The sequence below is a fragment of the Myripristis murdjan genome, chromosome 21 (genome assembly GCF_902150065.1).
Source record: "Myripristis murdjan chromosome 21, fMyrMur1.1, whole genome shotgun sequence".
Taxonomy (NCBI): Eukaryota; Metazoa; Chordata; class Actinopteri; order Holocentriformes; family Holocentridae; genus Myripristis; species Myripristis murdjan.
This window is the reverse complement of record NC_044000.1, coordinates 31997446-32023415: the sequence shown is the minus strand read 5'-3', so window position 1 is coordinate 32023415 and position 25970 is coordinate 31997446. Positions and strand designations below refer to the sequence as shown.

Genomic DNA, 25970 nt, shown 5'->3' with positions numbered 1-25970 from the left:
CCGTTTCCTTCGATGGGATTTGAGTCGGTGATTTGAGTGAATGAATGATGCATTTAGAGGATAAATCAATACAAATCACATTAACTAAAAGAAGAAGGTCTTTTTTTTTTTTTTTTGGTTCGTCTCAGTGTCTTTGAGTTTCTGCTATTGATTGACCTGAAATGGAGTCAAACTTCAAACTAAACTAGTGGAAAATATACCTGAGGATGAGATACATTGCATATTTATATACATTATATATATCCAATGTATATGCAATGTATCTATATATGATTTCAAGTAAATGCTTATTGTAAAGGGTCTGTTTTTGTATATACATATAGTTGTGCATACAGAATATACAAGATTTTTTATATGGGTAGTTTCCATATACATCATTATATAAGATATACAGTGCTAAAATGGATCACAGCTTCATGTCTTGACCAACATATTTCACATATCCACATATAAACTTTTCAGAATTGAACAAATACAGCCCAAACTGTGTGTTTTCATCAGCACAGCCATCGAAGAGCATTGAGGAGCATCACACACTCTCTCAGAGGTCCGTGTTAAAGGGGCCTCAGGTCAGCTGTGACCTTTACTGAACCCTGCTGGTGGCCAGCAGGAAGTGCAGTGGTGCAGAAATCTCATCTCAAGTAAAGAAGTCATGGTTCACCCAGCAGGACCATCACGTCACGGTCCTGTTGTGCTAGAGGCAGCAAAAATTTTCTTAAAGGAATGCGTCACCCAAAAACTATATATTTTCTATCATTTTCTCACCACACGTTGTCTTTGATATCTCATAAAAAAACAAGTTATTCATTCATTCATTCATTCATTCATCTTCTAAACCGCTTATCCTCACAAAGGTCGCAGGAAAACAAGTTATTAAGCTTCATATTTCATGGAGAACCAAGGTTCAAAATGCTGTAGCTGCCTCTATTAGAATTACAGTAGAGTTGATTGGCAGTTTCAAATTCTTGAGCTCTTCATATCGTGCAAACCTTAGTTTTGATGTTTCATTTGTGAGTTTAGTTCATCCCAAACCAATTTGCTTTCACTAAAATTTTGCAAAATGAACTATTTCTGGAAAATACCTCATACATGAGCAGCTGTGTGCAGCTGGTCACCAGGAGCCCGGTTTACACACCCTTACACTCGGGGTGTGTAAATGATATTGATATACAGTGGTCCCTTGTTAATCGTGGGAGTTACGTTCTAAAAATAACCCGCAATAGGCGAAATCTGCGAAGTAGTCAGCTTTATTTTTTCCAATTATTCTAGATGTTTTAAGGCTGTAAAACCCCTCACTACACACTTTATACACTTTTCTCAGACAGGCGTTAACATTTTCTCACTTTTCTCTCTTGTTTAAACTCTCAAAGTTCAAACCTTCGTAGAAAAAGAAGTCCAGTATTATAGAATGAACGCATTCTGTACTGTACAGGAGACACGGCACGGAGGAGACTGATTGACAATGGTCTACAGTCCCTTAGCCAATCAGGACGCAGAACACAATGCGCTGTAACAAAAAAAAAAAAAAAAAAAGCATGCAAAATTGCACAAAAAAAAATCTGAGAAACTGCGAGGCCGCGAAAGGTGAACCGCGTTATAGCGAGGGACAACAGTATATTTTTTCTGGGTGAAGAATTAATTTATTATCTCTTTAAAGACATGAAAATTCGGGTTCTGAGGTTTTCTCGACAGCAGGGGGCAGCAGAGTTTCTCAGTGCTGAACCGTCCGCTCTGCTTCCAGGTACGGAGTCGGTGCGCTCCCGCTCGGCCCGCAGCGGCCACTCCACCCCGCGCACGCCGGGCTCCACGGCCGTCACCCCCGGGACCCCGCCCAGCTACTCCTCCTCCTCGCGCACCCCGGGGACCCCGCGCTCCCTCAGCCTCATCTCCCAGGAGAGGAAGGTGGCGGTGGTGCGCACCCCGCCCAAGTCGCCCGCCACCACGCCCAAGCAGCTCCGCATCGTCAACCAGCCGCTGCCCGACTTCAAGAACGTCAAGTCCAAGATCGGATCCACGGACAACATCAAGTACCAGCCCAAAGGAGGACAGGTAACCCCCCGCCCCCCGCGCACTGCAAACACATCCATCTCAAAAAGAAAATCTTGCTTTTCTTCAAACAAGGTAAAAAATCCACCAGTGGAATAAGATAATCCCACTTGCCCTGGTGCTTTGGGGGGATTATCTCATCCCACTGGCAGATTTTTTACTTTGTTTTAATATTTTACGCCTGAATATGCGACTAAAGCGCTTTTTAAGATGGATTTTTTTTGCAGTGTCGACACCTCTCCTATGCCTTTTTTTTAAACGTGTTTCTGTCTTTCTTACTGTCTCAGATGAAATGTCTCTGGCTGACGCTGTCCTCTGGCTCCTCCCTCACTTCCTGTAGCCTCTCTCTCCTCTCCCTCGCTTTTTTTCCTGCCCGTAAATCAGCAATCATAGTCTTTGAGCCTTTCAGCTTCCCCTCCTACCTCCACCGTCTGTCCTTCAATCTGTCTGCTGGCTCACGGTTTGAAAACAAGCATAAGCAGAAATTATTGTTTTTTTGTTTTTTTTTGGTTTATTTATTTATTGAAGTGCTCTTTTTCATAAGGGAACAGAGGAATTGCGTGTTGGAGAAGAAACAATAACGTCCCACCCGTCAGTGCTCACACACATTGGAATGCACACAGACTAAAGTTGAGGAGATAGTTTTAGATTTTTTTTTTTTTTTTTTTGGCTTTGGCCGATGTGTTGCTGCTCTTCAAAAATGACTCGCAGGAAACTAAAACAAGGCCTTAAACGCTTTTCAACACCAACAGATGTCATTAAAAGCGCTTTTTTTTTTTTTTTTAATATGATAATTTAGCAGCGAAATTCATCACCACGTCTCAGTTCCCCGGCCTTTACACTTGAGGGTGTGATGGAGGTTTGCACTGTCAAATGTTTGACTCATCACAACAAAACGTAGAATAGAAAAGGAGGCGTGTAAACCGCAAAACAAGCCCGTCGGTCAACAACAAGTCAGACTGATGCTGCCGGAGGACGGGCGTCAAGCTTCACATGCCACACGGCCGAGGAGCTGCTCCACCAGCTTCGTGTCTGGGTCCTTTTTTTTTTTTTTTTTTTTTTTTTGCTGTGAAGTGGTTGCGTTTGCCAGAATATTGAGCAAATTACTCATAAAAGGAACCGGCCACTGCAATATAAGGCAATATAAACCCCAAAAAAAACAGTGAGAAAAGTGACTGCACACTCCAGATAAATGAGGATGTTTAATATTAAAGATCCTCATTTATTTAGGAGGTGCAGTCGCTTTTCTCGCAGTTTCTGTGGTTTATTTCTGAAATGAATGGCTTGTTTTATGCATCATATGGTTTCCCATCTTTTCTATTTTAACCGCTTACCGTCCCTCAGACCCATTTAATGGCAGGAGGAGGTGGGGTGAGGGGGGTTGGGTGGGAGGTGGGGGCTTCAGGGGGAGAGAAAAGGCCACCAGTAGAAGCCAAATAGAAGTGGTGAACATCTTCTGAAAGCTGAGAACCTGAAGATTAATTTGAGACACAGCTCAGCTCTGTGTGTCAAGTTATTATAGTCATAAATCTGTAATTAATATTGTGTTTTAATTAGGCGCCCATTTTTTTTTTTTTAATTATTTAGAGCGCATAAGGGTTGGAACATTATGATGGGAGCATATAGGAGCCATTTCCATGATCAATTATGTGTCATAAGAGGTTGCAGCAAATTTTGAGTTGATATCATTTATTACACAGATGTCATGCAAAGTTTAACCGTTTTTGACCACTTTAAATTCATAAAAGTGGTCAAAAATCACTCCAAACCACCACATTAGGACACCAAGACCTTGAGGAACACCAAAGAAAAATTAATGCTTTTTTAAAAATAAAAAATTCAGACATCTCCCCGTTACTGTCAGTCCACCTGGAAACCCAGAGCTCCTCTGAACGGCCTCGCTCTCTAGTTTTTGGCTGTAAAGTTTGATGAGGCTGTGATTCTCCTAGAGGTCACTGGAGGTCATTTTATACAGTGAAATGACCTCACTATGGGGGCCAACATCATCACACAGGAATCAAATGTGGCTCATTGAATCCACAAGAGTCTCAGCTTTCCAGTCAAAGCAACTGATGCAGCTCCAAGACTGTTTAGGCCCCAGTCTGCACACACACACCATTTTACAACAGGCCACAAGAACACATGTGGACTGCAGGCTTTGTGGCCCAAACTGCATGGGATTAGCAGAAGGTGGGCGTGTCTGCAAAGGGGAGAGCCGTGGCTGCCCAGAGAACCCATTTTCATTCACACAGCTGGAGGTCAGAGGTCAAGGCTCCCCGCTGGAAACCGCCACGCCAGTTTTTCACTTGACAAAATATAGACTAACTTTTGAGCAATATTTATCCCCCTTACTGAGAACCAAGCAGCGTAAAGAATCCTGAGTAAAGAAATGAGGCCCTTTCATGTTGTAATATGGATAAATCTCATGTCTTACCCCCAAAATATGCCTTTTTTACTTTCCGAATCTCACAAAACAAGACTTTGAGAGCCACCGAAGAGTCCAAGTGAGTGCTGGAGCCCTGAACGACGCTCCTCCACGCCTCACGTGCGTCCCGTGTTTCTCTCCCCCGGCTCCGTTTGCGGCCAGCGCCTCAGCACAGAAAAATCTGCATTTCAAATCGTGTTTTCTGTTGCCTCGTTGAATCTGCCTAAGCCGGCTCTCTGACTGGAGTGTACAAACTACGACGTGACGGATATCTCGTTCCGGCGCGGGTCTCTCGGAGCTGAAACACAGAGTCAGCGCTGCGGCGGGAGCAGCAGTGTGTCTGCACAGATCAGATCTTACACGGCTCGGCTGATGGCCTGATTAGGAGCCCGAGCGTCGCGGGCTGGCGTCTCTCTGCGCCGCGCCGCCGTGCAGCCTGCAGGTCAAATTCAAGCAAAACGGGCGCTTGTTTGTGTGTGACTGCGCACGTAGGGTCACAATCAGCAGCGCTTCTGTGTTTAGACTGGCATTGTCATTCCCTAATGTGTGTGTGTGTGTGTGTGTGTGTGTGTGTCTGCGCTGAGTGAAGGTGTCTGCAGAGGGAGCGCGCGGCAGATGGCGGCGCAGACACGGTGACAAACACTCGCAACAGGCGTCTTACAAATTTGCAGCATCTTCATGCAAACATGTAGGATCATCTATTTGATTTTTTTTTTTTTTTTTTTTTATCTCCGGCATGCTTTATTTCTTCCCTCTGCACACGTGTGAAGCGCTGCCTCGATAGCATCGCTAATCCAATGTTCCCCACTAAGTGCCGCGATAGAAAGGATTTTATCAGGAAGATGCTGTGCCTGCTCAAGCTGTTTGCTCCTGCTGAAGGGGGAATTGGAGTTCTTTGTGTGTGTGTGTGTGTGTGTGTGTGTGTGTGTGTGTGGTGAATTAGTGGGTGATGTTACATTGCCCACACACATACACAGCGTTTACCAAAATGATAAATGATAAACAATGTGTGTCAAATTTATAGAAAGAGAGAAAGAGAGAGAGCATTGTTTGGCATGCCCTTCACTATTTACACTATATAATACATGACTATATGAAACGTATAAAACATACCACTATTATGTGTGTTGGAGCATTGGTTAACAATTTGCTCCAGCGTGGGGGTTAAAATTATTATTTTTTGTTCATGCTCGCTGTGCTGCTCCATTCCCAAGAGGGATTGTTTGTAAAAGTCAAGGTTGATTTTTATTTTTTAAAGAATCAGTCACTCTATCAAATTGTTATTGTTCCTGAAAAAGCAGGGCGGGGGGGTGGGTGGTTTGCAGTCAGGGTCACACAAAAAAATATTATCTAATAAAAACAGCACACATAACAACAAGAGAAAAATAACCAAACAACACGAGCAAGAAGGAGCTCGACCATGAAGGACAGTTTCGGTTGTTTGGCTCTAATGTGATCTAGTCAAGAAAACAGCATTAATAGCCTCATACATAGTATTAAAATCTTGTTTTTCCTTCAAACAAGGTGAAAAAAAAAATCCGATCAGCAGGCAGATCAGCCCACTAGGATCAAGAACATGATTAAAAAAAGAAAAAAAAAAACTGGAAGTAACTTGATTGGCACTGAAAACAAGTGGGATTACCTTGTTTGAAGATTTTACTGAATGGATTATTTTGTTTATCCCTCCTGTTATGTTCACATTTTTGAACATCTTTTATATTTGGGGTCAATTTGACCCCTGCAGTTTAAACTTCCACAAAATTATTATAACTAAAATTGTTATCAAAGTTTATGTGTCAAGTACTTTATGTTTCTTTGTTGATTACCTAAATAGCCCTTTAAATAAAACATAACTCCCTCCCACCCCCACTTATACATCCAGTATTCCTATTAGGCGACAATGGAAAAATATTCAAATCACCATAAAATCTCACTGATTGACCTAAAACTGGAAATAAATATTAATTTTTGGTGTTTTAATGGCTTTATATTATTTCTAAGTAACGATTTTTGTTATTTATAACCAATGCGTTACAAAGTGTGTACAGGACATTGAAAACATATCATCATGTCAATTTCATCTTTACCCGGTAGTGCCCATTACAGGAATACTCATTAAATATGAAGCAAAAAAAATGATGTTAATTATTTATTTAGAGACGTTAAACATTGGCTGGGGTCAAATTGACCCCAAACATAATAGGAGGGTTAAGTTTTTTATTGCGACGCAGCAGCAGCTTCGTGTGTGAACGCCTCTGGAAAAAAAAGTGCAGACCCAAAAATGTAACGTCATTGTTTCGGCTTTCTTGAATGCATGTGGCTGTTTGTCACTTGCTGTTGTGTTTTGTCTGGAACACCCTCCTGTTTTTACCCCCCAGTCCCTGCAAGTGCACACGGACGTCCAAGTGTGTGTGTGTGTGTGTGTGTGTGTGTGTGTGTGTGTGTCACCCCTGGGTGGCAGCGGGTGTCTCCTAGCAGACTCCAACCGGTAGTGACAGCTTCCCCCCGCGCACACAGGGGTGACTGTCTGGGCAGCGAGGGCGACCTGACTCCGTCCCACATTCCCCAACTTGTCTTTGGCCAGCAGCCGCCTGAGACCCAGTTAAAATTTAATCCCCCTCTTACGGCGGCGGCGGCGGCTTCCTGCTCTTTTGACGGGATGACTCAAGAGGGGTTTAAAGGCGCATGAATGTTTTAGGAGACTTGGTAGCGAGTGTCTAGACAAACACTTAATGCCGCCTAAACGCTGCTATTTGTGTCCCGTAAGTGGATTTAGGAGGGAACGCCTCGGAAAGGGATGATCAAAAAATTATAGAAATAAAGAAAAATGAGTGTATGGTGTATAAATAATTGTGTTAGATTACACACACATTTTTTTTTTATTATTCACAGCTGTAATATCTGATTTTTTTTACTGTTGCAGATTGGACCAAGGCGAGCTGTTGGTTTCAGATTTCCTATTATGCAAAACTCGGCTTGTTGTTTTAAATGTATTCTGGTGTTAAAGCCGTTTGTTCCCTTTTGTGCTGCAAGTTTTGAAAGAGAAAAGTAGAGCTTCCCTACGGGGATCATTAAAGTATGACAGTAGTATTTTGCACTCATTCATAACACCCCGTCTCCCCAGGCCTTGAAGCACCAACTGGGCTATTTGCTTTCATCCGTAGTCCGCCTTCATCTACCTTCATCTGTAGTCTGCCATTTGGAGCGCGCCCTGTTGTGGCCTGTCGTGCTGTTTGTAGCGGTCAGTGTGAGGCTGCTGAGTAATGAGGGTTCGTCTGCTTGAGAGGAAGTGGCAGCTGGTGGAAGAGACCTTTCCCTCGCATGTAATGAAATGGGACTAAACTTTCATTCTTCTGGATGGAATAAACAGCAGCAGGAGGTGGAAAGGTGATGAAAACGGCGCTAAAGGAATCCGTACCAGTGTCTTCTCTCAGGCTTCGGTTACTCCGGTCTCTTTAATGCAGCGTCGATGTGACTTTTAGGCCTTGTTCAGATTGCCAGCCCAAATCTATTATGTGTCATATTTAGGTTGATTTTAGAAAGTCTGGTATGCCAAAAAAACACATGAAACATGATTTTTTGCAAACTGAAGCCAAGCCTCATCATTTGGAGGTGGTTAGAAATGTGATTCCAACCGGATTTCCACCGAAGCGCCTCAGTCCAGACGCTCTGGATCTGTCTTCTGCGTCACTTGCAACGCGACACATGACGACGGCGACGACGTCAGATCCAGAGACGGAAGTGCATCAGAGCGTCTGAGCAGAATCCACACAGACACTGAAATGAACTGTCCTCTGGCACTTTGCGGGGAGACTTCCGGACAAAGCGGAGTGTCATCAGCATACGTAGATACTGACGCAGACATCGTTACCATAGCAACTCATGCAGATACACTACTCACAAAAAGTTAGGGATATTTGGCTTTTGGGTGAAATTTATGGAAAATATAAAAAGTTCATGCTACAGTGATATTATATCATGAAAGTAGGGCATTTAAGTAGAAGCATACACTGGTGATTTCCTCATCTCAAACAATTTCTTGAAACAAAAGCCAACAACAGTGGTGGATATACCACAACAAAAAATGTCAGTGTCAATAACTTGTCATGTGCCCTTGAGCATCAATTACAGCTTGACAACGACGTCTCATGCTGTTCACAAGTCGACTTATTGTCTGCTGAGGCATGGCATCCCACTCTTCTTGAAGGGCGGCCCTCAGGACATTGAGGTTCTGGGGTACAGAGCTCCGAGCCTCTACACGGCCACTCAGCTGATCCCATAGGTTTTCTATGGGATTCAGGTCTGAGAAAGTGCAGGCCACTCCATCTGAGGTACCCCAGTCTCCAGCAGCCGTTCCCTCATGATACGACCTCGATGAGCTGGAGCATCGAACACCTGATGTGAATTTTGCCGTTAAACTCCTTGTTAGAGAACAGCAACTTGTGCAAAAAGTACTGAAACACTGAACAGTTGGACATGTGCATTCAAAAGTTCACAGAAGGTCACATTAAGTTCACCTGTAAAGGTTAGAATGCATTTTAGGTTCATCCTGAAATTTCACCCGAAAGCCGAATGTCCCTAACTTTTTGTGAGTAGTGTATGTAGATGATGTCTGGACACACATACATCGGATCTGATCACCCGCAAATAACAGTGCATTCAGTCTCTCTTAAAGATCTGATCTGAGAAACAAAACGGATTAGAATTTTGGGTTTTTCCGTTGCACTTCTTCCCGCCTTGCAGAATTTCCCCAGGGAATTAGTGAATGCAAACAACGAGCTGGCCAAATATGATGCAATATTGAGAGTTACTGTTCCTTTTTTCACACAAAGAATTAAGTTTGTAGATGTGTATTTTTTTTTACCTTGACATGTTTCGACTGACCTTAATTCTTTGTCTGAAAAAAGGAACAGTAACTCTCGTGAAAAGTAAGCATAATGAACCTTATCAAACTATGATGCAGTATTGAACACACTATTGTTCAATATTGAATGTACAAGTCATTGACACAATTAGCATGTGCTTTCCTGTTCAAATTCAATTGTACAGTTTTAGAGAAAGGAAGGTGGGCGGGTCTTATTAGCTTGCTCCATTTTTCCACAATAACTGGAGGCGTTCTTTCAGGCTGTGGTTCTTTATATGGAGGAGAAAGCCTGGGAAAGAGGTTAGACACACGCACAGAGTGGGTATTTTTTGCACAGGGTTCAGATCTTAACCACTTCTCGAGGCGGCCTCGCTCGCATTGAGATCAGAGCCGTTTGTTGTCTGGATGCAATCAGACATTTCAAAACGCATTCGCTGGAAAACAACATCATGCATGGAGCCGAAGAGAGAAGCCGGCTGCATTTGCACACTCGAATCCTCTTGATGCACAAAGAGCTCAGTGCTCATGGACACCGCACGCCTCCGCCGCTCACTCCTAATCAGCGCCCGACCTCGGCTGCTCAGTACTTTTAACACGATCAAAACGCTGACCGCCACTTTGCGAGAACATTTTTTTGGAGATGATTTATTTTAGCTTCCTTCTCTGTCCGCTTGTCTGTGCAGTATTTTGAAATCCGACGTCCAATCTAATCATGAAGGTCGCACTGAACTGTAAAAAAAACGTTGACGTGCCTCTAATGGACCCTGCATGTCTCCGTTTGTTTCAAATTCTGGTTTCAGAAGTCGCAGAAGTCGAAAAGATGAGTGTAACCACAACCTCAGTGTCTCTGTCTCTGCCATTTTCCCATTTATGTTTCAACAACAGAACATATTCAGACTGAAGGTGAACCTCATCCCACCCAGAGGACATTAGCGTAAAATGTGGACTGTATTGAAAATGACAGGTTTATTCAGACATATCCGAGTTTTAAAACAACAACAAAAAACTGACTTCTATTTCATTACAAAGTGCCCTCACGCCAAAAGTGATTCATTAGCAAGCAGCCAGACCTGCAGACATACAGTAACCCTCTCTCTCTCCCTCCCATCCAAAAACACTGATCCTTAATGGAAGCAACACAGGGGCAAGTGCATAATGATGGCAGGGTGGACGCCTTAAACTGACTGCATTTAATCTCCTTGAATACAGCACCTCATTGTCTTGAAATTTGAAATTGACTACTTATTTCAATGCATCTTATTATTTTAAACACAATGAGGCAGTGAAAGGCTAAACACCACAGTGGACATCAGGCTGAAGCCGCCATCATTAAGCACCGGGATAGAAAACCAAGCGACTTGTGGCCCCCATAATCAAAGTTTTCCTCGACTGCGTCTTTATAACGTGTTGCTGCTGTCACGTGAAAACCTCACATTTCCACATTGGCTCCTTCTCAGAAATTCGGTAAAGTGGCCTTGTCTTTGCCTTGACTCCAGTTTCAAAAGCCCTTGCAGGTCCGAAGGTGGTTGAACCGTGCAGGAAGTCGCCAAATTTGTAGTTACAAGGTTTTCGCGTGACAGCAGCAGCAGCAACACACACACACACTCCTCAGTTTGAGCCTGTAATTAGTTAAAAGAGTAGCTCCACGTAGCTCCTGTAGCGAGCCCAAATCCCCGCCCTGAAACTCACCTGTCCGATGGTTGTGCTCGTAGAAGCGCAGGGAGCAAAGCACGCCGACGGAGGCCAAACGCAGCGCCTCCTGGATCTGGAAGTCGGTACTGCGCCTCGTCTCCATTACCTTGTATCTGTCAGCTGCACACAATGTGACCTGGACCAAGCACCCGCTGGTATACCTCACCACTGTCTTCAATAACAACAGGGTTTCTGCCTAGACTCTCATAAAGGTGCACTTTGGTCAGCTTACACATGAAGTGATGAGAGTGTGATGTGACAGTCATCCATGTAACCTGCTTCAGTGCTCCATGTCGGTGCTTTAGCGTACACTAACCCTGAAAATGAGTGCCACTGTTACCAATTTAACAAGTGATTCACTAACAATCCATATTTAAATGAGCTCCATCGCAATTTTGCTGCAATTAGCCAATTAGAAAACCACAGTCCTTATTTAAACAGGATTATTACAAAATTCACATCATTCCTGTTATCAGTATTAAACAAATTTGATCTATTGCCTCTGAGTAATTCATCCCAAATGATTAAATATCGCTATGACTTTCTGTTCAAAGATACAGCTACAGAATCCTTAAATAGTCCTTCTGGTGTCCTTTGGAGACCGTTTTTTTTGTCCTGGGTACAAGCAAGAAGCACAGCAACCTCTCAATTCACGTCCTCATCTTCCTCCTTCCTCCGCCTCTTCCTCCTCATCATCGCCCTCCATGTGTTAAATCTCATGTGGGCATTGTGGCGTCTCTCTTCCAGGATTTGGCCAGAGGTGTCAGCAGCCGGGGAGTGACAGGCGTCTGCTCGGTCTCCATGGGTCAAAAATAAATGTAACCCCTACCTCTGATTAACGGGGAAAATGCCTTAACTAAAGTCATTTTCATGTTTGCACCTAAATGAAGACATGCAGTCACTGGGTGGTAAATATTATGTGCAATTTGGGGTTAAAATAAGCTTTAATAAATGAGACGAATGGAATGGAGCTATTATAATAATTAGAATAAACCCCTGCTTCATTTTTGCACCACATCTAAACATATCTAAATCTAAATGATAATAATCATGAAAGGATATATGGCTAAGTAGAGGATTTTTCAATTTAATGTAACAAAAAAAAAATGACAGTGTTTTGAACTACCAGGGACTATTTTTTCTGTTGCCATAGGTAGTGAAGGTGGATGAATATGTGGTGGCTCAACAGAAATAGGAAGTAGGCCATCTAAAAGGCATAAAAATTTTTAATTTTGAGATTAAGTGTATGCTTAAGTGTCAGCATGATGCAGTGGAGCCAGTGTGGATGATTTGGTGTTTCTCATCACTAACAGGTAAACACACCAATGGGACCAATCTACCAAAATGTTTGTATATTTCTTTAAAGGAATATTAAAATGTATTCGGCAAATTAGCCTTTTTCTGACTTCCCCAGACTGAGACGAGATGTTCGATACCATTTTCACCTCACTACCTGGTTTGTCACTTTGATGGAGCCAGGCTAACGACTCCATAGACTTCAAGTCTTTATGCTAAGCTAACAGGAAATGCTACCCATAGGAACTGCACCACTGGACGTCCAGAGGTGGAAATGGTGTCCAACATCTGGTCTCAGTCTGGGGAAGTTGGGGAAGGATGATTACTCAGTAGCTCTCTCTCTCTCACACACACACACACACACATGCACACAAAATGTCTTCACGGTTTCCTTTTGATTCTGCATTTGATTCCTCAGGACAGTCGTAGAAATTTCAATCACGAGTCCATTTCTCATGTAACGACAGAAAAAGCCATGTCATTCATCTGCAGTACCAAATTTCATCTCTGTCCACCACTGTCCTGCTATTGTCTCCTCCTAGTGGTTTCACAGCACCCATTCATCTCCATGCTACCATTTATGTGGCCCATATTATCTCTGTATTTCTCCATAGATTCAGATTTTAAACAAGAAGCTGGACTTCAGTCACGTACAGTCAAAGTGTGGCTCCAAGGATAATCTGAAGCACTCTCCCCGTGGAGGCAATGTATGTACCCTTCATCTCCACACACTCCTCCTCTCCTCTCTCTCGGCTCGTCCCTCGAGGAGACGCTCACTGGGCGCCTGGGAGGCCTCCTCTGTGACTGTCCCAGGACCTCCTGCTGTCTGTATATCCCAAGCACAGCTCCTTTGAACAGCTCCTTGAATAGCAAGCTCTTTAGTCCTAGTTTTAATCTCACTTTCTCACCTTAGTTTAACCTCTAGTCCCACAGACATGTTTGTCATTACCGTCATCGACTTTATCTGAAATTCTGGTGCTGATTCTAAGGTTTCCAAAGATACCAAATAACATGGCCTTGGGAAACGTGTGTAAATTCAATCAATCAATCATCTAGGAAAAACATTTCCTATTTGATGTGATGCTGCAGCCATAAAACAACGGCATGTTGGCTTTGAATGTTTCATTCGTTGTTAAGTGTGATGTAGCCTCAGTGAAGCTGCAACCAGCAGATGAGCTCTCGGGGTTAAAAGAGCTGAATATTATTGCTTAGACTTCATCAGTCACAGAGCCGCTCGGTCGGCTGAGATTCTTTGACATGAGCAGTCTTTATCTCTGTCCCGCCTTCATGATCAGTGACAAACAGCTGCCTACAGCGTTCCTTTAGCATTTCTATGATATTTCTTTTGTCATTCAGTAGCATCACTACTGCTGAAAATACTGCATGCCCCCTCAGACCAGGCCACCGCAGGAGCCAACGAGACGCAAACTAAAGAGGCAGTGTTTAAAGTGTTTAACTTCTATACATTTAGCTTCTATGTGTTTAGCTTCTATGCAGTGCAAGCCTGGAGCAAACATGTGGAGGATCTCAGGTCTGCTCCTACAGAAAAAAAGGGAAATGCTGAAAGGGACCTTGAATGTAAGCCAATTTAGATAGAAATTGTTTGATGATTTAATTAGTTTATATTTTCACATTAAAAAAAATTGCATGCATCAAGAGCTTCATTTAGGGCAAGGCAGCTTTATTTATAGAACTGCACATTTCAGACAGAGAGTCAATTCAAAGGCGTGCACACAGGCATGGACAGACAATTAAAAACAAACACAAGACATAAGAACTAATAAAAAGTGCAGGTGCTGAAATGACACGGTGTGAAAATTTAAAATCAACAACTCGTAGTTGTGCCAGTCATTTTAAGAGAAGTCATTACAAAACGGTTGATAAGCCCGAGAATAAATGCATACTGCATAATGCCTGAGAGTAAATAAATAAAAAATAAAAATACTATTGGATTAAAAAGAAAGAAGGCATTGGTAAAAAGAAATTTAAAGTCGTGGTGTAAAGGAGTCCGATGCAGGAGCAGACCTGAGTTTGCTCCAGGCTTGCAGTGCATAGAAGCTAAACACATAGAAGCTAAACAGAAAGAGTTTTTCTGTTTTTGAATATTTGAAATGCTCAAAAATATGTTCATATGACTATGTTTAATTTGACTATGATTTATTATAATTACTTTATCATTAGCATAGTCTATAAACACTGAAACTTGTGCTAATGCATGACCAAAAAAAGAGAAATTGTGATGCTGAGGAGCCAAATGTGCCTGACTGAGGACGTTTCTGTGTCGGGGACAGCCCTGGTTTGTGCTCTAATTTGAGAGCAACAGAGGTTCCAAGCGAACGGTGACCTACATATTAGATTTTACTCACGAACACGCCCGCTGATATCCAAACAACAACATTTCAAGCAAGCCCTCGGGTTGGCCCTGATCAGGCTTCACATAGTGGCCTGGATTTAACTGTTCACTGTTGTTTTAGCTCTTTAAGGTGTTCCCTTAGGCGGCTGGCAGGTCTCTAGGGATGTAAAAACAAAAATCAAACTCTCCCTTTTCTGAAAAATGACACTAATAACCACTCCCGCATTTCATCTACAGACTCCCTCCCCTCCCTTCAACGCCCAGACATTCACAGCTGAAGTTTCCTCTTCTTGTTGGCCATGCTTTTTCACTTTCAGTTTCAGTTTCACTTTCAGTTTCAATTGCAGACAACTTTATTTATTCCTCAAAAGGCAATTCAGTTTACACAATCAACCCGGGACGCTACACAACCCCAAACACAGCATAACACACAACAGTGGGGCGAAGGATTCACACGAGGACCAGATGTGATTAATATATCATAGATAGAACAGATACACGATAAATTAAATAATAAATAAGAGAGAGCCAAATGCATGGAAAACGATGAATGAATGAACAATGAAAAACAACCTTCCTGAGTTAGATAGTTGGCCTTCAGCAGCCGAGTCTTGTTTTTTATGTGTATGTATATATAATATTTACATAAATACACCAAGTAGTTGCAATATATACCTTGTAGATGAGGTATATATGTTTTCTCCCTCTATACTGCCACTCTTGCTCCTACTCCTACTCTTATTCCTGTGGAGCCGTGAAACAGCTGCGTGTGTAAGTTTCAAAATCTTTTTATTTCGGTCCAATAATGCTACCAAGTTATGCTGAAGACAGTGAAGTGCAGCCATGGGCAAGTGAGAGGCGGAAAATAGGGACGTGCCTGAGGGAGTTTATTCTCACACTGGATCTCTTGGGTGTCTCTCTGCGTCCTGTTTGCTCTATTTTTTTTTTTTTTTTCTGCTGTTCTGTGTAAAACGTGGTATTTGTATTTAGTATCTGTCAGTGTGTTTCTGCCCTGTATCAGCGCTGCTTTTGTCTGTGCCTCACTCCTGCTCTGTCTCCTTGTAGCTGCAGGCGGCGACGGACCGCACAAACACACACACTTCTACATTTTAGTGACCCTGCGCCTCGAATCAAAGGGGCTCAAGATGTTGCAGCGCTGCGTTTGCATTTACTTGCATGCTGAGTCCCCGACGTGATACCTTTATTATTCAGAATATCGAAAAATAAAAAAAATAATATATAGGAAAATGTGTGATTTCATAGTTAAAGGAAGTTAAAGGATAGGTTTTTTTATTTTTCAAAGTAGCACATATTAAATTGTCATTTTCCATCATTTATAAATTACATACTACAACCTCATTGTTCGATTTAGTGTCCAGAGGCTTCCTACTTTTTGCTAGTTTGCAGCACAGCCCCATCGGCGATCATTTTCAGCCTCTCAAAACCACTAAAATGTCTTTTTTTAAAACCAAAAACCAATAGTAAAGTCAACTACATCTTTAAATCGACAAAAAGAATAAGTCAAGAACTGTGTTTTCTAAGGCTACTGTCAACTTTCTACTCTCTGCCATGCTCTGTGGAAGGTTACAGTGTTTTGGAAGTGCTGCGGTCGTTCTTAAAAGTAATCCCAGACACAGTAACGAACAATAATTGTAATCAGTGCAAGAATCAAGTAGAAAGGTGACTGTACCGTGAGTCGTCTATTTTCAAAAACAACGTTTATAATGGCAATGGCATATAATGACATTTATTATAGTAGTAGTAATAGTAGTCACTTTCTGAGATGTTCAAATTCAAAATTGGCAACTAAATCAATCTCATTATGTACTGTAAATCTGTATGAGGTCATGTCTCCTCAAGATTTAGGTCATAAAGACTCAAAATGCAACTAAAGCCAAATAGTTGGGGGCCTTATGGCCAAATAAGGGTCATTTCGCGCAAATTCATCTACAAGTGCCAAATTTGGCACAGACGTAGCTGAGGGCATACTGAAATGATTCAGCCAGGGCGCCCGAGCCAGAGACCCCTGAGGCCTAGATGGCGGCCAAATCCAATATGGCCGCGGCCTGAAAAAGGGATTCGGCTATAACTTTTGAACCAGATGAGATACAAATACAATCTTGATGTCTATTTTACTTTTTTTGAGCATGGGAAAACCATAAAAACACTTACATTTGCCAGGGCACCCGAGCCATCTTGGCCTCCGGGGTCTCTGGCTCGGGCACCCTGGCTGAATCATTTCAGTATGCCTTCAGCTACATTTGTGCCAAATTTGGCGCTTGTAGATGAATTTGCACGAACTTTGCCATAAGGCCCCTAACTAAAATTAATTTGACTTTTTTTTTCATGCAAGCAAAACATCTTGAGGCCATTTGTGCCACCACACACCCTCACCAACCCTCTGCCTCCAAATCCACGGCCCTGCTGGGGCTGAAACACACACTAAGTAGCTTCGGCTCCAGTTAGACAGCTCAGTGCCGTTTGCTGCGGTGAATCCTGGCTTTCACTGGGACGCTGTGCCGATTCCTCAAAGTGGACGGACGGTAGAGTCAGGACCGTCCTGTTGAGCCACTGGAGACGAGCAGCGGGTCAGGAAGGAGGGTCAAGCTGTGAAACAAACGGCAGGATGGATCTGTAGTGTGATGACAGTGTGTCAGGGCTGTTGGAGGGAGAAAAAAATGATTACGGAGCCAGAGGAAGGGGGGTAATATTCTGAGAAAAAACTCTGAATCTCTGAGATCTCATGTCTCAGGCCTGCAGCTGATCCCCTCAGCAGATTCTACTCTGACATGGGATTCAGGAACAAGGAGATCCTGAGGATCAGATGCTGAGGAGGAGGTTGGGGTTCTGGGCTCAAACCTCCAGGATTTCCTTCTGACTGAATCCCACTAGTTTTCACTGTTTTTTTCTCATAAATTTGTGGTTTTGTAATCTCAGAATTGTCAAGATTTTTTCTCATAAATTTGTGAGTTTATTTCTCATAAAATTACCACTTTAATATCAGAGAACATCCAATTTTTTTCTCATAAACTTGTGACTTTATAATCTCAGAATTTCCAAGTTTTTTCTCATAAATTTGTGATTTTTTTTTTTTTTTTTTTGAAAATTTTGAGTTTTCAAGTTTTTGAGTTTTTTTTCTCATAAATTTACAACTTTAATCCCAGAATTTCTGAGTTTTTGGTCGCAAATTTGTGACTTTATAGTCTCAGAATTTTTTTTTTTTTTTTGGAATATTATCCCCTCTGTATTTTTCTTTTCTCTACAATGGCCTTAATACACTGTTGTACTAAAGCAGAGCGATCTTGACCGCAGAGTGACGTGTGTTCAGGGCAGCAGGGACAGACAGCGGCTCAAACACCACATCCAAACATCTCAGACGCACACGTGTCCCCCGACAGGACGTTTAAAAAAAAAAACAGAAAGGGGCCAAATAGATGCAAAATGTTTGACAGGAGTTGGAAATAAAGTGCCATGTCCCAAACCCAGAATCCTTTGCCAGCTCATTCCTCGCCTCCACCCCTGCAGGTTCTCATCCCTAGCGTTAAGCTGGACTATAGCCATGTTCAGTCTAGGTGTGGCTCCCTGGACAGGCGGGGCTACTCGGCAGGAGGTGGAAATGTGAGTCTCACGCCGCAACTCCCATCGCTTCATCGTTGTTTTCACTGTTATATATGTACTCTGTGTGTGTGTGTGTGTGTGTGTTTCCGTGTTGTATTCCCCCCACTCCCTCCCTTCTTGCTTTGCAGTTGATCTGTTTTCCCGTCATTCACTCATTCAGGAGTAGTGCTGGTGCTGTGTACCTGCCTTGTTGTTGTTGTTGTTGTTGTTGTTGTTGTTGTTGTTGTTGTTGTTGTTGTTGTTGACACCTGAGTTCTCCAGAGGTGCTTTGTGTTCCTGGGTGATATTTTCAGGCTGGAAAGTGAAGTAATGAATTAAACGTATTTATTTATTGGAAACCCCAAAAATGCCAAGTCCAGTATAAGGTCCCAGTGATCCAACGCTCCGTTATTAACTAACAAGATAAGAAAAATAAATCAGGATTCAATATTCTGCACCAAACATTGCTCAAAAACATCTGTGTTGCTCTGCACATCCGGTTCTTTGCTGTATTATGCAATATCTGCATGTAATAAGGCCAAAGTAGATTTGGTAAACATGAGTTACAGGTTTTCTGGGTATTGATATTCAAATAATTTGGATGCATACTTGCATAACAGGATGCAGGCTCATGCTTTCTGTTTAAAATCCACTTCATACGTGGAAAAGGTACTTTTTTTTTTTTTGGCCTGAATATAATCTGTAAGTCAGCGCTGCCTCCCAGGCTGTGGTGATGGTTATAGGATTAAGGTTAGGCTCTGGAAGTGCTGCCTTACACGCAACTTTTAGGGCACAAAAGTGCACTGGATGCTAATATACCCAATTGGATCTTTCCTCTCCTGAAATACCCCAAAAATAAGACCTGAATGGGCTCTTGGTCATGCATTGGGTAGAATAAATGATCAAAAGTCAGCCATTATTTATCTAGAATTATGTAAGAAATGGGAAAACAAAAGAAAACCTTCACAATGGCTTTTTGTCAGCGGATTTGTGATGATTCAGTGGCTGGCGAGATGAGTCAACCTGCAGCCTGTTGTTCACCCACGCCGACACAAATCACGTCTCCTCTCTGTCGTTTAACTCTTTGCTAGCACCGTGCATGGTTACGGGACGCCCCGAGGTGCCGCACTCACGCCGCCACGGGTTCAAACCCGGCTCATGACCCGGCTTGTTGCCTCTCTTCCTGTTTCTTCCCATGCAAAACGAATCGACAAATGCCTTAAAAAAACAAAAAAAAAAAAACCACAGACACACAAACACACAAACAGGCAAGTCTGAGGTTACAAACGATGCATCAAGTGAAATTGGTGACTCAGCGGAGCGACGGCTGACCGCAGGCGTGTCCCAGTGATTCATCTCAGTAGATGTTGTGTTTCTCCTCTTCTTCTTCTTCTTCCTCTTCTTCATCCTCTCTGTGTCTGCAGCTTTTATCCCTCCCTTGTGTTTGCTGTCTCATCAGTTCATCTCTCTCTCTCTTTCTGTCTCTCTGTGTGGTTTCCTTCCTTCTCTCCTCAGATCCCCAGGGTGTGTCACATAACCACATATCGCAGTCTCCTCTCCCATGTAATGGACTGTTGTGTGTCTTTGCCTGTGGCTGCTTTCCACCGTGCATTCCTATTTAACCGTCCTCCAGTGAATCTTCACTTTTGTGGCGCACAGGCCACTCGACAGGTTTTTGCGTTTGTGCCAGAACGTGCCAAATTGTTCGACTTCGGAGGCACGATTACAGCTCTGACATAGCTTGTGTTCAGTGTTGATTGGGTGGGTTTCCATAGCAGACACCATAGCACGTAACACGAGGGCTGTTATTTAATAGTTACTGGCAATTACACGCAATTAAATGTCACTCTGTTGGAATGTAGATAGCTATAGCTTCTCATTTGGAGGTAATGAAATCGTAAACCCCCTATATTTTCCTCAAACAGCAGCTGCAGCCTAGCACAGGCCAAACGCGCTCGAACCTTCCCGTAATTCAGAGGAGGAAAGACGAGACGCGTGTGAGCATCATGAGGATGGGGGTCAGCGGGGGTGCGTGACCTCTCTGTGACCTGTGACCTTTGACCTCTGCCTCCCCTTCCCTCCCCGCCCCCAGGTGCAGATCCAGAACAAGAAGATCGACTTGAGTCACGTGACCTCCAAGTGCGGCTCGCTAGACAACATCCGCCACCGGCCAGGTAACCGTCAGCCCGCACACACACGCTCGGGACAGCGCCGGCTGCGGGAATCGAACTCGCGACTCGCAAGTGCTTAAATAAAGACAACATCACAGCATTTAAAAGCCCAGCCATTCTTATTCGTGGTCTTTTTCTCAATTAGAAAGATTGTTAATTAAATGTTTCAAGTCATTTTACTCAACATCATTGTAAATGAGGACCCTCAATGATGTTCAAGTTTAATTAAAGGTAAATAAATAAAATAGCTCTGATGAGTTCAAAAACATTACTAAATAAATCTATATATTTTCAGAAACTGATCATTGTTTTGATCATAGTGACTTGGCTGCTTGTTATATTCTTCATATATTTCATCCTCAAAATTGGATGTCCTTCATCGTCCTTCACAAATCGCAGTAAGTCTGTGTCTTCCTCTGTGGATCATCAGAAACCAAATCTAAATGTTTTTTTTTTTTTGTCCTTTTGCTGAATAAAAAATCAAAGAGTTCTGCTCTTTTCTACCATTTTTCACCTAAGTAGCTGTGAGTGTGAGGAGAACCACTAAACCTGCTGAAAACAGATAAAACTTTATAGGTTATTTAACTTCAGTCTGATATTTAGAGAAGATGATAACATAAGTAAAAATTTGCTTTATTTATTTATTTTTCCTTTATTAGTGATTGTGGTCCAGTTACTGAAATTAAAATTGCTGTTTGTTTCATTAGTCATGACTGGGAAATGTATTAAACTGTAATGTGTTTCTGAGCAAGTCATTTCAAGCCACCCCTGCAGCTCTCCGTGCTGAAAATGATTTAGTGGATTACCATCTGGAGGTGAAGACGCCACGAGAACTTTGCCTTTAAATTATATATATTATAGATGTGTGAGAGAGATAAACAGAGGGATAATTCCAACAGTGACACAGCATAAAAGTATGTGCAGGAAGATGTGTTTCCAGAGGGCTTCATGGTGTGGAAACCCCCCCCTTTACTTTACACTCCTCCTCTCCCTTTTCTAGAAAGCATGGCGACTGCCTCAAATCCTGCAGCGCCATCTGCTGGCCACATCCGGTCCGGAAAATCACACTGCGACACTTCTGTTCTGATATCCTTGTGATGTTTCATAGTCTAATTTTTAAACCTTTCTCTAATTGAAGATGTTCATATCCTTAGGAATTAAACAGTGAAACCACAGTCCATGCAGCTGTAGATTTGTCCAGATGGACCTGGGTTTTGAACCACCAACCTCCCAGCCAAACGCACACCGCCCTAACCTTTATCTCAAGCCCACCAGCGTGTAAATCTATAAATAAATAATTGATTAGTCAATCAAAGTAGCAGTAATAATTTGTTTTTCTCTGTCATTACCCTTGCCACACTCCAGGTGATGAATAAAAAATGTCATTTTTCTCACGGGCTGATCCTGTCCTTACCGTCTTTACACGTCTTTTACTTGTTCCCAGGGGGTGGTAACGTGCGTATAGAGAGTGTGAAGCTGGACTTCAAAGACAAGGCCCAGGCCAAGGTGGGTTCACTTGATAACGCCCATCACACCCCGGGTGGAGGCCACGTCCTGGTAAGTGTCACCTCCAGTCTTCCAGAATATCATTCAAATGAACACACCAAGCTTTGGGGAGATTGGCGTATTTGTAAAACTTGAGCGGATGAACGGATGAACATGAACCTCATCTGAAGCTGGCGCTGGACGAAACGGCAGCCCGCTAACTATAAAGACGGACTTTTCGCACGCCGCGAGGCTCCCTCGGGTTCTTTTTTAATGCACACAAAGTACCTCCGACTGGAGAGTTGTTGTTTCAAGCGCTGATGAAGAGAGCCACTCTGCTTGGAACAAGGCAGCTGTTTTAAAAATTGCAACCCGAAAGCACTTAAAGATAGAGACTTGGTGCAGCCATGACTTCACTTCACCAGACTGATGAGGAGCCACTGAGCTTGAAATGGCACAGCTGCTTTATTGGTGCATTAATGAGAATTGAAGCGAGCGGGCCAGACTGTCCTTCACCAGTTTGTAAAGTTACCTGTGGAGTGATGAGAAGAACACTAAAAATCATCCATGCCTGTCGCTCACTACCCAACATCATGCTTACACTTTAACCCCAAAAATGTCCAGCTAACACTTTAGCATCCAGTGTGTGATGATGAGTGATGGCAGGCAACTAAAATTAAGTGAAAAAGCAAGAACTCAGAGCAGCTCTAACGCTAAATAGTTATCTTACAGAGGATATTCTCTGGCAGTTTTATGTTGGAGAATTGGTGAAAACCACCTGAAATGTAACATAAAAATCGTGCTGTTTGGATTAAACCACACAGGGACTACTTTTCCTGTTCCCATAGGAAGTTGAGGTGGTGGTAGTTCGACACCTTGGACAGGTAAAGATCTGTTTTGGACAGATGTGAACCTCTATGGCAAACCATCGAGAAATATGTCCCTTCTAGCTGCTAGCTCTCTGAGGCAAGAGTTTTATTTATCTATCCAACCGTCCTCCAGAGAAATCTTCACTTTTTGGTTACATACTCGACAGGTTTTTGTGTTTGCGCCAGAGCGTACCAAATGGCTCCGGCTCTGATCTGCAGCTCAGAACACAATTACAGCATTCACATAGCTTGTGTTCAGTGTTGATTTGGTGGGTTTCCACAACAGACACCAGCAGCTCTCCATGACACACGACACGAGGACTGTTATTTAATAGTTACTGGCATCATCTGAAAATTTTATGCAATTAAAACCATATGATCTATCTTTGAATGCAGACAAATGTAGCCTTAATCCCTTTTGTTTGATATAGAATTGATACTCAACGCCCTTTTCTTTTACATAATGGCTTAAGTAGCCCTACCAAATTCACAATTAAATGCCTAACATTCAACATTATCAAATGACCCATTTAAAAAGCTTAGGGACCAGTAAGGTAAGCAGGTAGACTTCATTATGTGACCAACTTCTATACACCTCCATTCAAAATCAAATCAATTCCTGCTAACACTTACTGGATGCTAAAGTTTTAGTCCAGGGCATCCCACTGAATGTTTGACCAGGGCCACATGGAGATTTTAGTGTCTGTCACTTCACAGGTGATTTGACCAAGAGCACAATCTTCCAAAAACTTGGTGTTTCCCTTGAAATAGCCCAGGAGGTTAAAAGGTAAATGCATTTATCACTAAACACTGTGGAGGCACATTCAGTTTGACAGACAGCTGGACTGCAGGGTCAGTGCTCAGGTTTAATTAGGCAGGTGTCCAACGTAAAGGATTATCTGCAGGTGTTCTGCATGGGAAAGGTAGTGATTCTTACTGATGCCCGCTGCTCCAGAGAGTCAGAAATGCCAAAGGGAAAGAGTTTGACCTTCATTCAGCCTGTTGTTGACTGAGTTAGACAGTGAGTGACCTCCAGCACGCTGCCCTGTGCCCTCCCCGACTTCTCACTCTGCACCTTCCTGCCTCTCCTAGATCGAGAGCCACAAGCTGACGTTCCGCGACAACGCCAAGGCGCGAGTGGACCACGGGGCGGAGATCATCACCCAGTCGCCAGGCCTGTCTGGCTCTGTGTCGCCCCACCGCCACCGGGACAGCCACCTGTCGTCCTCCGGCAGCCTCAACATGCTGGAGTCGCCACAGCTCGCCACGCTGGCCGAGGACGTCACCGCAGCCCTGGCCAAGCAGGGCTTGTGAACAATGGATCGGTGGATCGGTGCACCTCAGATGCCCTCCCGTCCTCTGGAAGCCACCTGGTCCCCCATTCCCTTTACCTTGACCTGGTCCCCATGAGTCCTGACCCTGTTCCCCCAACTTCTACACCCAATCCTGCCACGCCGAGGCCAACCTGCTACCACAACCGCTCAGCCTCCAAAGGAACCGCCTGCTCTCACATCCCCACTTCCATCCCCACATCCATCAAACAAACACCAACTCTCAAACTAGAGACTCAAAATTAGGAGCTACTTTACTTTGGTCATCTCCCCCACCCCACCCCCACCCCCCGTCTATCTCCAACCCAGATCTGTGCTATGTCCAACTCCTTTCTTTGGCCTCTCCTTTTGAATAATGGTGGATAGAATAGCTTCAGTGGTTTGTGCAAAGCTGTCTTCGGTAAGGACCAGGTACTGGCTTGGCTGGTCCTTGGATCAGTGTTTGGAAGAAGCTACAGCATTTTTTTTTTCTATGCTAAGTAGGAAGTCATGTGGCCAGCACACCATGCAGCACGTGTTGTTTTTGCTCAGTAAATGTGCATGGACACCCGACCCCCTCCCGACCCCCTCCCCCACCCCCACTCAAAGAACCAAGCATCCTTACTGCAAGTCATGCTTGTCATCCAATATATAATATATTTAACAAATATATATAGAAACGTGTATAAAAAAAAATACAAGTTCTTTGCCACCTACATCTCTTCAAATTGATTTTAAAACGAAGCGACGACACGGCTATAACTTATACCTGTAAAATTGCATTATTGCAAGTACTAGATCATGTTATGACGAGCATGTATTGATTCTAATACAAAAAGAGGCTATTTTGTATTTTAAAAAAAAGGGATTTTAGTAAGTTATTTCCTGATTCATTGGATATGAAAAAAAATGAAACAAGTTCATGTTTTGTAGTTATTAGTTGTTTACAGTGTTATGCTTGGTGACGACCTCGGACAGCTGATTCCTAATCGAGTGCATCTCAGTCTTGTTGAAGAGGTATCATTAACTTGTACTTTCTCAGTAGTTTCTCCATATACCAACCTGTTTATACACCAGATCAGTATAAAATGCCGGAGCAGTGTTTTCATTCCATGTATCTCCATTCACAAAAGAAACAGTTGAGGATATCTTTGTCTGTGGAGCTGCAGACGATCAGCTCGCGTTAGATGGTCTTTCTGAGATGAACGGACGGTGCGGCCATTCCTCCCCACACGCAGGCCGAGGTCACACTCATTAGTACCGTTTGTTGCCTGAAACACAGAGGAAGACGCCACGATCGAGCTACCTGAGATTCAACAAAGGCTTCAGCTACACTGAAATGTGTGTGATGCGTTTGAGTGTGAGTGTGTGTGTGTGTGTGTGTGTGTGAGTGTGTGTCACAGATCCCATGCCATTTTGAAAAAGGGACGCTACTGTATCGGCGTGTTTGTGGCAATATTTCGGGGAAGAAAGTGGAAGAAAAACGTTTGAAAACAACACAAAAAAAAATATCCATAAAAATAAAAGACGTTTCATAAAATAAAATAAAATAAAATAAAATAAAATAAAACGACCGAGGGAACTCGGATCCTGTTGCATCTGTTAGGAAAAAGTGTTTGGGTAATCTAGTCTTTCTTTTTTTCAGTCACCATTTGTGGTATAACCTGCCTCCTCCCTAATTATTGCCCTCACCTGCAACTTGTTTGTTTGCTTCTGTGTTTTTTCTGCATTCCCCACCTACCTGTAACCCCGCCTCACCCAGACCCCTCCCCAACGCCTCCCCCCCCACCCTCGCCCACCCCCACAGCAACTGTAAATGTATTTAAAAGGTCAAGTAGATGTACGCAGTTTTTCTCCTGTTG

The 25970-nt window shown here is 43.1% G+C and overlaps 1 protein-coding gene across 1 annotated transcript in view; it reads left to right on the top strand.

Annotated features, from left to right (window-relative positions):
- map2 (microtubule-associated protein 2) overlaps positions 1–25648 on the top strand; it is a 69697-nt gene extending 44049 nt beyond the window's left edge. The window contains exons 13-18 of the mRNA XM_030080257.1: positions 1742–2049; positions 12938–13030; positions 18202–18294; positions 20366–20447; positions 21889–22001; positions 23891–25648. Of these exons, the coding sequence (XP_029936117.1) occupies positions 1742–2049; positions 12938–13030; positions 18202–18294; positions 20366–20447; positions 21889–22001; positions 23891–24112 (911 nt within the window). The 3' untranslated portion in view covers positions 24113–25648. The remainder of the gene's footprint in view (positions 1–1741; positions 2050–12937; positions 13031–18201; positions 18295–20365; positions 20448–21888; positions 22002–23890) is intronic.
- Positions 25649–25970: the final 322 nt, after the last annotated feature.